We start from the raw sequence: 16,930 nt of genomic DNA on the forward strand, positions 1-16,930 counted from the left end.
TTGACCATAGAGTTGAGGGTCCATTTCTGGGCTCTCTATTCTGTTCCATTGATCTATGTGTCTGTTTTTGTGCCAGTACCATGCTGTCTTGATGATGACAGCTTTGTAATAGAGCTGGAAGTCTGGAATTGTGATGCTGCCGGCTTTGCTTTGCTTTTTCAACATTCCTCTGGCTATGCGGGGTCTTTTCTGGTTCCATACAAATTTTAGGATTATTTGTTCCATTTCTTTGAAAAAAGTGGATGGTATTTTGATAGGGATTGCACTGAATGTGTAGATTGCTCTAGGTAGCATTGACATCTTCACAATATTTGTTCTTCCAATTCATGAGCATGGAACGGTTTTCCATTTCTTTGTGTCTTCCTCAATTTCTTTCATGAGTATTTTATAGTTTTCTGAGTACAGATCCTTTGTCTCTTTGGTTAGATTTATTCCTAGGTATCTTATGGTTTTGGGTGCAATTATAAATGGGATCGACTCCTTAATTTCTCTTTCTTCTGTCTTGTTGTTGGTGTATAGGAATGCCACTGACTTCTGTGCATTGATTTTATATCCTGCCACTTTACTGAATTCCTGTATGAGTTCTAGCAGTTTTGGGGTGGAATCTTTGGAGTTTTCCACATAAAGTATCATATCATCTGCAAAGAGTGAGAGTTTGACTTCTTTGCCGATTTGGATGCCTTTTATTTCTTTTTGTTGTCTGCTTGCTGTGGCTAGGACTTCCAATACTATGTTGAATAGCAGTGGTGATAGTGGACATACCTGCTGCATTCCTGACCTTAGGGGGAAAGCTCTCAGTTTTTCCCCACTGAGAATGATATTCGCTGTAGGTTTTTCATAGATGGCTTTTATGATATTGAGGTATGTACCCTCTATGCCTATACTCTGAAGAGTTTTGATCAAGAAAGGATGCTGTACTTTGTCAAAAGCTTTTTCTGCATCTATTGAGGGGATCATATGATTCTTGTTCTTTCTTTTGTTAATGTATTCTATCACATTGATTGATTTGCAGATGTTGAACCAACCTTGCAGCCCGGGGATAAATCCCACTTGGTCGTGGTGAATAATCCTTTTAATGTACTGTTGGATCCTATTGGCTAGTATTTTGGTGACAATTTTTGCATCCATGTTCATCAGGGATATTGGTCTGTAATTCTCCTTTTTGATGGGGTCTTTGTCTGGTTTTGGGATCAAGGTAATGCTGGCCTCATAAAATGAGTTTGGAAGTTTTCCTTCCATTTCTATTTTTTGGAAGTTTCAGAAGAATAGGTATTAATTCTTCTTGAAATGTTTGGTAGAATTCCCCTGGGAAGCCATCTGGCCCTGGGCTTTTGTTTTTTTGGGAGATTTTTGATGACTGCTTCAATTTTCTTAGTGGTTATAGGTCTGTTCAGGTTTTCTATTTCTTCCTGGTTCAGGTTTGGTAGTTGATACATCTCTAGGAATGCATCCATTTCTTCCAGGTTATCTAATTTGCTGGCACAGAGTTGCTCATAATATGTTCTTATAATTGTTTGTATTTCTTTGGTGTTGGGTGTGATCTCTCCTCTTTCATTCATGATTTTGTTGATTTGGGTCATTTCTCTTTTCTTTTTGATAAGTCTGGCCAGGGGTTTATCAATCTTGTTAATTCTTTCAAAGAACCAGCTCCTAGTTTCGTTGATCTGTTGTACTATTCTTTTAGTTTCTGTTTCATTGATTTCTGCTCTGGCCTTTATTATTTCTCTTCTCCTGCTGGGTTTAGGTTTTATTTGCTGTTCTTTCTCCAGCTCCTTTAGGTGGAGGGTTAGGTTGTGTACTTGAGACCTTTCTTGTTTCTTGAGAAAGGCTTGTATTGCTATATACTTTCCTCTTAGGACTGCCTTTGCTGCATCCCAAAGATTTTGAATAGTTGTGTTTTCTTTTCTTTTTTTTTTTTTTTAAAGATTTTATTTATTTATTTGTGTGAGAGAGAATGAGAGAGAGCACATGAGAGGGGGGAGGGTCAGATGGAGAAACAGACTCCCTGCCGAGCAGGGAGCCCGATGTGGGACTCTTCCAGGGACTCCGGGATCATGACATGAGCTGAAGGCAGTCACTTAACCAACTGAGCCACCCAGGCGCCCGAAGAGTTGTGTTTTCATTTTCATTGGTTTCCATGTATTTTTTTAATTCTTCTTTAATTTCCTGGTTGACCCATTCATTCTTCAGTAGGATGCTCTTTAGCCTCCATGTATTTGAGTTCTTTCCGACTTTCCTCTTGTGATTGAGTTCTAGTTTCAAAGCATTGTGGTCTGAAAATAGGCAGGGAATGATCCCTATCTTTTGGTACCGGTTGAGACCTGATTTGTGACCTAGGATGTGATCTATTCTGGAGAATGTTCCATGGGCACTAGAGAAGAATGTGTATTCCGTTGCTTTGGGATGGAATGTTCTGAATATGTCTGTGAAGTCCATTTGGTCCAGTGTGTCATTTAAAGTTTTTATTTCCTTGTTGATCTTTTGCTTAGACAATCTGTCCATTTCAGTGAGGGGGGTGTTAAAGTCCCCCACTATTATTGTATTGTTGTCGATGTGTTTCTTTGCTTTTGTTATTAATTGCCTTATATAATTGGCTGCTCCCATGTTAGGGGCATAGATATTTACAATTGTTAGATCTTCTTGTTGGATAGATCCTTTAAGTAGGATATAATGTCCTTCCTCATCTCTTATTACAGTCTTTGGTTTAAAATCTAATTTGTCTGATCTAAGGATTGCCACCCCAGCTTTCTTTTGGTGTCCATTAGCAGGGTAAATGGTTTTCCACCCCCTCACTTTCAATCTGGGGGTGTCCTTGGTTCTAAAATGAGTCTCTTGCAGACAGCATATCGATGGGTCTTGTTTTTTAATCCAATCTGATAGTCTGTGTCTTTTGATTGGGGCATTGAGCCCATTTACATTCAGGGTAACTATTGAAAGATAGGAATTTAGTGCCATTGTATTGCCTGTAAGGTGACTGTTACCGTATATTGTCTGTGTTCCTTTCTGGTCTATGTTGCTTTTAGGCTCTCTCTTTGCTTAGAGGACCCCTTTCAAGATTTCCTGTAGGGCTGGTTTTGTGTTTGCAAATTCCTTTAGTTTTTGTTTGTCCTGGAAGCTTTTTATCTCTCCTTCTATTTTCAATGACAGCCTAGCTGGATAGAGTATTCTTGGCTGCATATTTTTCTCATTTAGTGCTCTGAATATATCCTGCCAGTCCTTTCTGGCCTGCCAGGTCTCTGTGGATAGGTCTGTTGCCAATCTAAAGTTTCTACCATTGTAGGTTACATATCTCTTCTCCGGAGCTGCTTTCAGGATTTTCTATTTGTCTCTGAGACTCGTAAGTTTTACTATTAGATATCGGGGTGTTGACCTATTTTTATTGATTTTGAGAGGGGTTCTCTGTGCTTCCTGGATTTTGAGGCCTGTTTCCTTCCCCAAATTAGGGAAGTTCTCTGCTATAATTTGCTCCATTATACCTTCTGCCCCTCTCTTTCCTCTTCTTCTGGGATCCCAATTATTCTAATGTTGTTTCATCTTATGGTATTGCTTATCTCTCGAATTCTGCCCTCGTGATCCAGTAGTTGTTTATCTCTCTTTTTCTCAGCTTCTCTATTTTCCATCATTTGGTCTTCTATATTACTGATTCTCTCTTCTGCCTCATTTATCCTAGCAGTTAGCACCCCCATTTTTGATTGCACCTCATTAATAGCCTTTTTGATTTCTACTTGGTTAGATTTTAGTTCTTTTACTTCTCCAGAAAGGGTTTCTCTAATAACTTCCATAATTTTTTCAAGCCCAGCTAGTATCTTTACAGTGATGATTCTGAACTCTAGATCTGACATCGTACTAATGTCCATATTGAGTAGGTCCCTGGCAGTCAGTACTATCTCTTGTTCTTTTTGTTGAGGTGATTTTTTCCATCTTGTCATTTTGTGCAGAGGAGAATAGATTAATGAGAGAACAAAATGCTAGCAGAGTAACAATGTCCCCAGAAAATATACTCTAAACAAATCAGAAAAGACCTGAAGCAGTGGAAAAAAAAATGGAAAGAGAGAAAAAAGAAAAAGATAAAGATAAAAACAAACAAAAACAAACAAAACAAAACAACAACAACAAAAAAAATCAGAATGTGATCAAATATGATCAGGCTGGTATATAGATCAGTGCCACACACTAGATTTGGGGTGTATTTTGGTCTTTTAGAAAAAAGAGCCTCCCAAAATTTTAAAGAAAGAAAAACTTATATATATACAAAAATAAGGGTTGATATGATGAAGGGATGGAATATGACTGTAAAGATGGAAATTATAAAAAATTTTATAAAAGGAATTGATAAGAAGTTGTTTGAAAAAAGAAAGAAGAGGATTTAAAAAAAGAAAAAAGAAAAAAAAAGGGAGAGAATGTGATCAGGCAGGCGAGTAGAAAAGACCATATACTAGAGATTTAGGGTATATTTTAATCTGTTAGAAGAAACTATCTCAAAATTTTAAAGAGAGAACAACTTATATATATATGCCAAAAATACAGGTAGCTACTATGAAGGGATAGAATATGACTCTAAAAATGAAAAATAAAAATGTTTTTTTAAAAAAGGGATTGATAAGATGTTGGTTGAAAAAGGGAAAAAGAAAAATTCAAAAAAAAAAAAAGACAGTTAAAAAAAAATTAACTTTGAAAGACTAAAGAATCATGGGGAAAAGCCATGAATTCTATGTGCATTATTCCCCTAGCGCTGGAGTTCTGCCGATCTCATTGATCGGTAAACTTGGTCTTGGCTGGCTGTTCTCGCTGATCTTCTGGGGAGGGGCCTGTTGCCATGGTTTCCAAATGTCTTTGCCGGAGGCGGAATTGGCCCGACCTTGCCCCCTCCCGGCTAAGTAATCTGCTCGGGTTTGCTCTCGGGAGCTTTTGTTCCCTGCGAGTTTTCCGTACAGCTTTGGAGGCGGAGAGTGAAAATGGCGGCCTCCCAATCTCTGCCCCGGACAAGCCGAGAACTCGGGGCCCCACTCCTCAGTGAGCCCTCAGAGAAAAGCCGTCAGTCACTCCCGTCTCCCTGGTCTCCAGCCACACTCCGTGCTCACCCGGCCTGTGACCGTGCGTTTCTATCTCTGGCACCCGACCCCGGGTGGAGTCTCCAAACCCAGCAGATCCCTGCGGTGCACTCCCACGTGGCTCCTCCCGGGGGAGGAAGGTGAGTCTCCCCGGATCTACCGCTTGTTGGGTCCCTGCTGGAGGAGCAGGGGCCTGACTGTGCCGCGGATCACGGTTTATGGCAACCCCGAGCTGAGAGCCCGCGCCTGGGCTCCGCCTCTGCAGCCGGCTTCCCTGCTCCATTACCTGGGAGCTCTGCCACACTCAGGCACCCCCGGTCTTTCTGTGACCCCGAGGGTCCTGAGACCACACTGTCCTGTGAGGGTTCCACCCCCCGCTTAGCCACCAGAGTGACGTCCCTCAGTGGAGCAGACTTTTAAAAGTTCCGATTTTGTGCTCCGCGGCTCTATCACTTGCCAGAAGCAGCCGACGGAGGTCCCTCCCCCACCGTCTATCCTCCCGAATATCGCCTCGGATTCACTTCTCCGCACGTCCTACCTTCCAGAAAGTGGTCACTTTTCTGATGAGAGAGTTGTTGCTATTCTTTTCTTCGATCTGTTGAGTTTGTAGGTGTTCAGAATGGTTTGATCCCTATCCAGCTGAATTCCTGAGAGGAGACGAAATCCAGGTCTCCTACTCCTCTGCCATCTTGCTCTGCCCCCCTAAAAAGCTCTTAAGGTGACTTTAACATGCAGCCAGGGATAAGAATCATTGACCTAGATAACCTCTTAATAAAATCCTCTCATATTTTAGAGATAAATATACCGAAATGAAAGATGGTACAGTGACTTACTTTTGATCATAAGTAGTATAGTTCTGTGCAAATTTTAAAAACTAATGGTACTCTAAAAATGATTGCTCTGAATAAATGAGGGGAGAATATAAGGGGAAAAGGAGACAGAATGCTAAAGGGAAAATAATTTGGTTTTATTATACTTACCATATAGTCTGCAATATCCTCTGGTGCATCACCATCAACATCAAACTTGAAGGTGACCATCTTGTTGTTGTGTGTCTCCAGTTGACATTCCACCATATTGTCTCCAGATACTGACACCTGGGCACAAACATGTCACCAATTTAAGAGTCACAGTTATTTATTATCTTCTCTTTGCAAATCAACTAAGGAACATCTAGATGTGCTTACATTCAATATAATTCAATAATAATATAATATAAACAAAAATAGTTTAAACTGTTGAGAATATAAAAAGATTGTTTTTCCCTATTGAAATAGAGCCTTAACACCCATTCAACGGCAAATATAAGAGTTAAATGAGCAAAATATAGGGGCGCCTGGGTGGCTCAGTCGTTAAGCGTCTGCATTCGGTTCAGGTCATGGTCCCAGGGTCCTGGGATCAAGCCCCGCATCGGGCTCCCTGTTCTGCGGGAAGCCTGCTTCTCCCTCTCCCACTCCCCCTGCTTGTGTTCCCTCTCTCGCTGTGTCTCTCTCTGTCACATAAGTAAATAATAAAAAAAAAATCTTTAAAAAAAAATTAGCAAAATATAAATTAGAAATGTGATCCCCATGGGAAAGAGAAAGGAATACAACTTTTATAGAAAGACAAAAAATGACAAAAAATCAGAAGAGTTACTCTATTTTTCCCAAATGCAAAGATCGTTCAGTCATTCATTTCCAAAATTTTCTTAATCCCACAAATTGGCTCTTTAAACAAAAGAAAAGGCACTGCTATTGGAAATGTATGCTGGTCCAACCTTTTTGGACAGCCCATCTAGCTGTATGTGTTTAAAAAAATTTTTTTTAAAGATTTTATTTGTTTATTTGACAGAGAGAGAGAGAAAGTATAAGCAAGGGGAAAGGGAGAAGCAGGCTCCCCGCTGAGCAGAGAGCCTGACCTGGGGCTAGATCCCAGGACCCTGGGATCACGACCCGAGACAAAGGCACACGATTAACAGACAGAGCCACCCAGGCACCCCTGTATTTTAGAATTTTTTAAGTCTTCATATATTTTCATTAGTTTTATTAATTTATTTTAAATTGAATTATAATTAACATGCACAGTTATATTGAATTCAGGTGTCCAACATACTGATTTAACAATTCCATACATTACTCAGTGCTCACCATGGTAAATGTACTCACCATCTGTCACCAAACAACGTTATTACAATGTCATTGACTATATTCCCTTTACTGTGCATCCCTCCCAACAAAACAACTTCCCCTTTGCCAACCACTTTTATTCTCTGTATTAATGAGTTTGGTTTTTTTGTTTGTTTTTTGTTTGTCACTTTTTCACCCATTAATTCTACTTCTAGGAATGAAGCATTAAAAAGAATCAGGAATGGGGCACCTGGGTTGCTCAGTCGATTAAGCGTCTGCCTTCGGCTCAGGTCATGATCCCAGGGTCCTGGGATCGAGCCCCGCATTGGGCTCCCTGCTCTACGGGAAGCCTGCTTCTCCCTCTCCCACTCTCCCTGCTTGTGTTCCCTCTCTCACTGCGTCTCTGTCTGTCAAACAAATAAATAAAATCTTAAAAAAAAAAAGAATCAGGGATGTTTATAAAGATCTGTGTTCAAGAGTGTTTGCTACAGAGAGACACACACAGACAGACAGACAAAAGAAGAAAGACAAAAAGTTAAAGAAGACACAAACTGGCAGACAGAGAGACTGACAGACAGAAAACAACAATCTAAATGACAACAGAAGAAATTATTAAATTGTTATATCTCTATATAAGGGACTACATTCTAAGATAACAATTGAAAATATTATATTACTGAAAAATTACTCACACAGTAAAATGTACACGATATACTAAGCTTTTAAAAAGGGAGAATATGACTTCTCAAACTATCGCAAAAAATAGAAGAGGAAGGAAAACTTCAAAATTTATTCTATGACACCAGCATTAACTGGATACAAAACCAGATTAAGAACCTACAAAAAGAAAAAAAAAGAACTACAAGCCAATATCCCTGATAAACATGGATGCAAAAATACTCAACAAAATACTACCAAACTGAATCCAACAACACATTTAAAAAATCATTCACTACAATCAAGTGGAATTTATTCCTGGGATGCAAGGGTGGTTCAATATTCACAAATCAATCAATGTGATACACACATCAATATAAGAAAGAATAAGAACCATATATTTATTTCAAGAGATGCAGAGAAAGCATATGACAAAGCACAACATCCTTTCATGATGAAAACCCTCAATAAAATAGGTTTACAGGGAACATACCTCAACATAATAAAGGTCGTATGTGAAAAATCCATAGATAACATCATGCTCAATGATGAAAAACTGAAACCTTTCCCCCCAAGGTCAGGAAAAATTCAAGGATGTCTACTCTCACCACTTTTATTCAACACAGTACTGGAAGTCCTAGCCACAGCAATCAGATGACAAAAACAAATAAAAGGAATCCAAATCAGTAAGGAAGAAGCAAAACTTTCATTATTTGCAGATGACATACTATGTATAGAACACCTAAAAAATAAAAAACCAAAACCAAAAAATACTAGAACCAATAAATGAATTTACTAAGGTCGTAGGATACAAAATCAATGTACAGAAATCAGCTGAATTTCAATACGCTAATAATGAATCACCAGAAAGAAAAAGAAAGAAAGCAATCACATTTACAATTGCACCAAAAATGATAAAATACCTTGGAATAAACTTACCAAAGAGGCAAAAGACCTGTACTCTGAAAACTATAAAATACTGATGAAAGATGAAGATGACACAAAGAAATGGAAAGATATTCCATGCTCATGGATTGAAAGAACAAATACTGTTAAAATGACCATACTACGCAAAGCAATCTATACATTTCATGCAAACCCTATCAAAGTAACAACATTTTTCAGAGAACTAGAACAAAATATTCTAAAATTTGTATGTGACCACAAAAAATCCCTGATTAGCCAAAACAATCTTCAAAAAGAAAAGCAAAGCTAGAGGTATCACAATTCCACAAGTTATACCACAAAGCCATTGTAATCAAAACAGTATGATACTGGCACAAAAACAGACACACAGATGAACAGAACAGGACAGAAAGCCCAAGGGGCGCCTGCGTGGCTCAGTCGTTAAGCGTCTGCCTTCGGCTCGGGTCATGATCCTGGGGTCCTGGGATCGAGCCCCGTGTTGGGCTCCCTGCTCGGTGGAGAGCCTGCTTCTCCCTCTCCCACCCCCTCTGCTTGTGTTCCCTCTCTCACTGTGACTCTCTCTGTCAAATAAATAAAATCTTTAAAAAAAAAAAAAGAAAGCCCAAAAATAAACACAGAATTATATGGTCAATTAATCTTCAACAAAAGAGACAAGAATATGCAATTGGAAAAGACAGTCTCTTTGAAAAATAGTGTTGGTAAAACTGGAGAGTTATATGTAAAAGAATGAAACTGGACTACTTTCACACACCAGACACAAAAGTAAATTCAAAATGGGTGAAAGAATTAAATGAGAGGCCTAAAACTATAAAAATCCTAGAAGGGAACACAGGCAGTAATTTCTGTGACATTGGCTGTACCAACATTATTCTAGATATGTCTCCTGAGGCAAGGGAAATAAAAGCAGAAATGAACTATTGAGACTATATCAAAATAAAAGTTTCGGGGTGCCTGGGTGGCTCAGTCGTTAAGCATCTGCCTTCGGCTCAGGTCATGGTCCCAGGGTCCTGGGATCGAGTCCCACATCAGGCTCCCTGCTCAGCAGGAAGCCTGCTTCTCCCTCTCCCACTCCCCCCTGCTTGTGTTCCTTCTCTCACTGTGTCTCTCTCTGTCAAATAAATAAATAAAATCTTAAAAAAAATAAAAAAATTAAAAAAAATTAAAGTTTCTGTAAGGCAATGGAAACAATCAACGAAACTGAAAAACAACCTACTAAATGAGAGAAGATATTTGCAAATGACATATCCAATAAAGGGTTATTATCCAAAATATATAAAGAAATTACACAACTCAACACAAGAAATAAACCAGTTACAAAATGGGCAGAAGAGAGAGTCAGAGCTTGGCAAGATGGTGGAATAGGAGGACCCAGAGCTCACCCCATCCCATGTCTTCAACTAGGTATCATCCACATCCAAGTCAATCAACTGGAGAGTGATCCAAAGACTGGCAGAACAAACTCCACGACTAAATATAGGGAAGAAGCATCACCTCAAAGGTTAGGAAGGTCAGAGGTGAAGAAGGCTGTCTGCAGGAGGGACGAGCTGTGCATACAAAGATTGCTGAGAAACAGGTACTCAAAGAAAACTAATCCCATAACACATGGCTTTAAGAACCAGAGAGGTTGAATTCCATGAGTTTGTAAAACCAGTGGGGCTTAGAACCTGGAGCTTTGGAGGTCAGCTGACTCAGCACTGGGCAAGCCAGGAGGGCAAGTGATAGTTGGGAGTTGTTGCCCTTAAAGAGACAGCAACCTATGAGGAGGCAACATAAAATGGAAGTTCACACAAAGCTGGAGGAAAACAGGAGATATGTTCATAATGATTTTGGACTGACTTGGAGGACTTTTCCTAAAATGAGGGAGTCTGATGTGGAGCTCGACATGGGGCTCAACATCACAACCCTGAGATCAAAACCGGAGCCGAAACCAAGAGTTGGATGCCCAACCCACTGCAGCACTCAGACACCTCATAAAGTCAGATTTTACATCTAAAGACATATGAAGATCAAAAGTGACAGGATGGGGGGGCCTGGGTGGCTCAGTCGTTAAGCGCTCAGGTCATGATCCCAAGTCCTGGGATCGAGCCCCACATCGGGCTCCCTGCTCTGCCGGAAGCCTGCTTCTCCCTCTCCCACTCCTCTGCTTGTGTTCCTGCTCTTGCTATCTCTCTCTCTGTTAAATAAATAAATAAAATCTTTAAAAAAAAAAAGTGACAGGATGGATAAACATCTATCATGCAAATGGATGTCAAAAGAAAGCCAGAAATCAGTGGCATTCCTATACACCAACAACAAGACAGAAGAAAGAGAAATTAAGGAGTCGATCCCATTTACAATTGCACCCAAAACCATAAGATACCTAGGAATAAATCTAACCAAAGAGGCAAAGAATCTGTACTCACAAAACTATAAAATACTATAAAATACTCATGAAAGAAATTGAGGAAGACACAAAGAAATGGAAAAACGTTCCATGCTCATGGGTTGGAAGAACAAATATTGTGAAGATGTCAATGCTACCTAGAGCAATCTACACATTCAATGCAATCCCTATCAAAATACCATCCACTTTTTTCAAAGAAATGGAGCAAATAATCCTAAAATTTGTATGGAACCAGAAAAGGCCCCGAATAGCCATGGAAATGTTGAAAAAGAAAAGCAAAGCTGGTGACATCACAATTCTGGACTTCAAGCTCTATTACAAAGCTGTAATCATCAAGACAGTATGGTACTGACACAAAACAGACACACAGATCAATGGAACAGAATAGAGAGCCCAGAAATGGACCCTCAACTCTATGGTCAACTAATCTTCGACAAAGCAGGAAAGAATGTCCAATGGAACAAAGACAGTCTCTTCAACAAATGGTGTTGAGAAAATTGGACAGCCACATGCAGAAGAATGAAACTGGACCATTTCCTTAAACCACACACAAAAATAGACTCAAAATGGATGAAAGATCTAAATGTGAGACAGGAGTCCATCCAAATCCTTAAGGATAACACAGGCAGCAACCTCTTCGACCTTATCCACAGCAACTTCTTCCTAGAAACATTGCCAAAGGCAAGGGAAGCAAGGGCAAAAATGAACTATTAGGACTTCATCAAGATAAAAAGCTTTTGCACAGCAAAAGAAAGAGTCAACAAAACCAGAAGACAACCGACAGAATGGGAGAAGATATTTACAAATGACATAGCAGATAAAGGACTAGTATCCAAAATCTATAAAGAACTTATTAAACTCAACACCCAAAGAACAAATGATCAGATCAAGAAATGGGCCAATGAATTAGTGACTGGGAAGAAAGAGTAGTAGAAAGGAATCAAGCTGAACAAAAGAGAGACAAAAGAACTATGCAACAAAAGAATAGACTTAGGGAACTCAGTGAATCCATTAAATGTAATAACATTCAAATAACAAGAGGCCCAAAAGAGGCAGAAGACATGAACAGACATTTTTCCAAAGAAGACATCCAAATGGCCAACAGACACATGAAAAAGTGCTCAATATCGCTCGGCATCAGGGAAATCCAAATCAAAACCTCAATGAGATACCACCTCATACCAGTCAGAATGGCTAAAATTAACAAGTCAGGAAACGACAGATGTTGGCGGGGATGTGGAGAAAGGGGAACCCTCCTACACTGTTGGTGGGAATGCAAGCTGGTGCAGCCACTCTAGAAAACAGCATGGAGGTTCCTCAAAAAGTTGAAAATAGAGCTACCATACGATCCAACAATTGCACTACTGGGTATTTACCCCAAAGAGACAAATGTAGTGATCTGAAGGGGTATGTGCACCCTGATGTTTATAGCAGCAATGTCCACAATAGCCAAACTATGAAAAGAGCCAAGATGTCCATTGACAGATGAATGGATAAAGAAGATGTGCCTATATACAATGGAATATTATGCAGCCATCAAAAGGAATGAAATCTTGCCATTTGCAATGATGTGGATGGAATTGGAGGGTATTATGCTGAGTGAAGTAAGTCAATCAGGTCATATCATACGACCTCACTGATATGAGGAATTCTTAATCTCAGGACACAAACTGAGGGCTGCTGGAGTGGTGAGGGGTGGGAGGGATGGGGTGGCTGGGTGATACATTGGGGAGGGTATGTGCTATGGTGAGTACTGTGAATTGTGTAACACTGTTGAATCACAGACCTGTACCTCTGAAACAAATAATACATTATATGTTAAAAAAAAAAGAAGAAGATAGCAGGAAGGGAAGAATGAAGGGGGGGAATCGGAGGGGGAGACGTACCATGAGAGACTACGGACTCTGAGAAACAAACTGAGGGTTCTAGAGGGGAGGAGGATGGGGGGATGAGTTAGCCCGGTGATGGGTATTAAAGAGGGTACGTACTGCATGGAGCACTGGGTGTTATACGCAAACAATGAATCATGGAACACTACATCAAAAACTAATGATGTAATGTGCAGTGATTAACATAACATAATAATAAAAAAAATAATAAATAAAACCCTTGGAACTTCCAAAGTGAAAAAAAAAAGCCAGAATAGCATTACTTATATCAGACAAACTAGACATTAAAACCAAAAATGTAAAGAGACACAAAAAAGGACATGACAAATAATAAAGGTGACAATCCAACAAGAAGCTGTAATAACTGTAAATATTTATGAACCTAATATGGGACCACCAAAATACATAAAACAGTTAATAACAAACATAAAGGAACTTATCAATAATAATACAATAATAGCAGGGGACTTAAACACCCTACTTACATCAATGGACATATCATCTAAACAGAAAATCAAGAACAAAGAAACACTGGCTTTGAATAACACACTGGAACAGATGGATTTAACACATATATTCAGAAGATTCCATCCCAAAACAGCAGAATACATATTCTTTTCAAGTGCACACTGAACAACCTACAGAATAGATCACATATTAGCTCTCAAAACAAGCCACAACAAATTCAAGATTGAAGTCATACCATGCATCTTTTCTGACCACAACACTATGAAACTAGAAGTCAACCACAAGAAAAATCTGGAAAGACTAAATATATGCAGGTTAAATAACATGTAACTAGTCAATGAATGGCTAAACCAGGAAATAAAAGAAGAAATAAAAAATTACATAGAAATAAATGAAAATGAAAACACAATGGTCCAAAACCTCAGGGATGCAGCAGAAGCTGTTCTAACACGGAAGTTTATAGCAATACAGGCGTACCTCAAAAAGCAAGAAAACTCTCAAATAAACAACCTAACCTTCCATCTAAAGGAGCTAGAAAAAAACAACAAACAAAACCTTAAACCAGCAGAAGGAAAGAATAAAGATTAGAGCAGAAATAAATGATATAGAAAATGAGAAAAAACAACAACAACAATAGAACAGACCAGTGAAATATAGGGCTGGCTCTATGAAAAAAATTAATAAAACTGAAAAACCTCTCCTGAGACTTATCAAGAAAAAAAGAAAAAGGGCTCAAATAATAAAATCACAAATTAGCAAAGAGAAATAACAACCAACACCACACGTAGAAACAGCCATAAGAGAATATTATGAAAAACTGGCATATGCCAGAAATTGGGCAACCTAGAAGAAATGGATAAATTCCTACAAATATATAAACTACCAAAACTGAAACAGAAGGGAATAGAAAATTTGAACAGATAACCAGCAAAGAATTGGAGTCAGTAATCAAAAAACTCCCAACAAACAAAAGTCCAGGTCCAGATGGCTTCACAAGTGAATGTTACCAAACGTTTAAGGAAGAGTTACACTTATTCTTCTCAAACTTTTCCAAAAAATAGAGAAGAAAGGAAAACTTGCAAATTTACTCTGACACAAGCATTAGCCTGATACCAAAATCAGATAAAGACACCACTAGAAAGAGAACTATAGACCAATATCCCTGATGAACATACACACAAAAATCAATGTTTAAAAGGAAAAGCAGGGGTGCCTGGATGGCTCAGTCGGTTAAGTGTCCGACTCTTGATTTCAGCTCAGGTCATGGTCTCAGGGTTGTGAGATCAAGCCTCACACTGGGCTCCATGCTCAGCAGGTAGTCTGTTTCTCTTCCTCTCTCCCTCTCCCTGTGCCCCTCCCTCCACTCACACTCACACTCTCTCTCTAAAAAAAAATAAATGCATAAATCTTTAAAAAATAAAAATAAAAGGAAAAGCAAGCTGGAGGCATCACAAATCTAGACATCAGGTTATACGACTAAGCTGCATTAATCAAAACACTATGGTACTGGCAAACACATAAATCAATGAAAGATAATAGAAAATCCAGAAGTAAACCTGCAACTTTAGGATCAATTAATCTTCAACAAAGCAGGAAACAATATCCAATGGTAAAGGACAGTCTATTCAAAAAATGATGCTGGAAAAACTGGACAGCAACATGCAACAGAATGAAATACCACCACTTTCTTACACCATACACAAAAAAAATTCAAAATGTATTAAAGATCTAAATGTAAGACCTAAAACTGCAAAAATCCTAGAAGAGAAGACAAGCAGTAACTTCTTGACATCAGCACTAGCAACTTCCTTCTAGTTATATCTCCTGAAGAAAGGGAAACAAAAGCAAAAATGATCTACTGGGACTACAACAAAATAAAAAGCTTCTACACAGCAAAGGAAACAATTAACAAAATTAAAAGGCAACCTATGGGGGCACCTGGGTGGCTCAGTTGGTTAAGCATCTGCCTTCAGCTCAGGTCACGATCCTGGGGTCATGGGATTGAGCCCCGCTTCGGGCTCCCTGCTCAGTGGGGAGCCTGCTTCTCCCTCTGCCTCTGCCCCTCCCCCTGCTTGTGCTCTCTCTCTCTCTGTCAAAATAAATAAATAAAATCTTTAAAAAAATAAAATAAAAGGCAACCTATGGAATGGGAGAAGATATTTGCAAATTACATATCTGATAAAGGGCTAGTATACAAAATATACAAAGAATTTATAAAACTCCAGGCGCCTGTGTGGCTCAGTCATTAAGCGTCTGCCCTCAGCTCAGGTCAGGATCCCAGCATTCTGGGATCGAGCCCCGCATCGGGCTCCCTGCTCAGTGGGGAGCCTGCTTCTCCCATTCCCCCTGTTTGTGTTCCCTCTCTCACTATGTCTCTCTGTCAAATAAATAAATAAAATCTCTTAAAGAAAAAAGAATTTATAAAATTCAACACAACAAAAACAAACAATCCAATTACAAAGTTGTCAGAAGACACAGACATTTCTCCAAAGAAGACATTAAGATGGCCAACAGACACAGGAAAAGATGCTCATCATCACAGAAATGCAAATCAAAACTACAATGAGCTATCACCTCATGCTTGCTGGAATGGCTAAAATCAACAACACAAGAAAAAACAGTTCTTGACAAGGATGTGGAAAAAAAGGAACCTTCATGCACTATTGCTTGGAATGCAAACTGGTGTAACCACTGTGGAAAACAATATGGAGGTTCCTCAAAAAGTTCAAAATAGAACTACCCCATGATCCAGCCATCATACTACTGGATATTTACATAATGAATACATAAACACTAATTCAAAGGGATATATACACCCCTATGTTAATAGCAGCACTATTTACAATAACCAAGATATGGAAGCAACTCAAGTGTCCATCGATTGATGAATGGATAAAGAAGATGTGGTATATATATATACAATGGAATATCATTCAGACATAAAAAAGAATAAAATCTTGTCATTTGCAACAAAATAGGTGGCGCCCAATAGTGTAATGCTGAGTGCAATAAGTCAGTGAAAGACAAGTAACATAACATTTTACTTATATGTGGTATTTAAGAAAAAATGAAAAATTGAAAAAAAGAGAGAGACAAGCAAGAAACAGACTATAGAGAACAAACTGATGTTTACCACAGGGGAGGTATATGGGGGAATGGGTGAAATAGATGATATGGATTAGAGTACCCTTATCATGATGAGCACTAAGTAATGTACACAACTGCATATTGTACACCTGAAACTAATATAACACTATGTTAACCATACTGGAATTAAAATTAAAAACTTAATAAAATTAATATATATGTGTACGTGTGTGTGTACATGTGTGTGTGTTCAGCAAAAGCAAAAGGAAGAATAGGAAATTATATATGTAAGTTTAAGCATCCATCCAAAAGGTATATCACATTGGTTAGAAATATCAGCTTTAAAGTCTGAACTGGATTCCG

General features: G+C 38.9%; 1 protein-coding gene across 1 annotated transcript in view; it reads right to left on the minus strand.

Moving 5' to 3' along the window:
• WNK3 (WNK lysine deficient protein kinase 3) overlaps positions 1-16,930 on the minus strand; it is a 157,128-nt gene that overhangs the window by 33,302 nt on the left and 106,896 nt on the right. The window contains exon 12 of the mRNA XM_064574104.1: positions 6,032-6,148. Coding sequence (XP_064430174.1) covers positions 6,032-6,148 — 117 coding nt within the window. The remainder of the gene's footprint in view (positions 1-6,031; positions 6,149-16,930) is intronic.

Source organism: Mirounga angustirostris, unplaced genomic scaffold (genome assembly GCF_029215605.1).
Source record: "Mirounga angustirostris isolate CCGP_5_RB_7025 unplaced genomic scaffold, mMirAng1.0.hap1 SCAF_11, whole genome shotgun sequence".
Lineage (NCBI taxonomy): Eukaryota > Metazoa > Chordata > Mammalia > Carnivora > Phocidae > Mirounga > Mirounga angustirostris.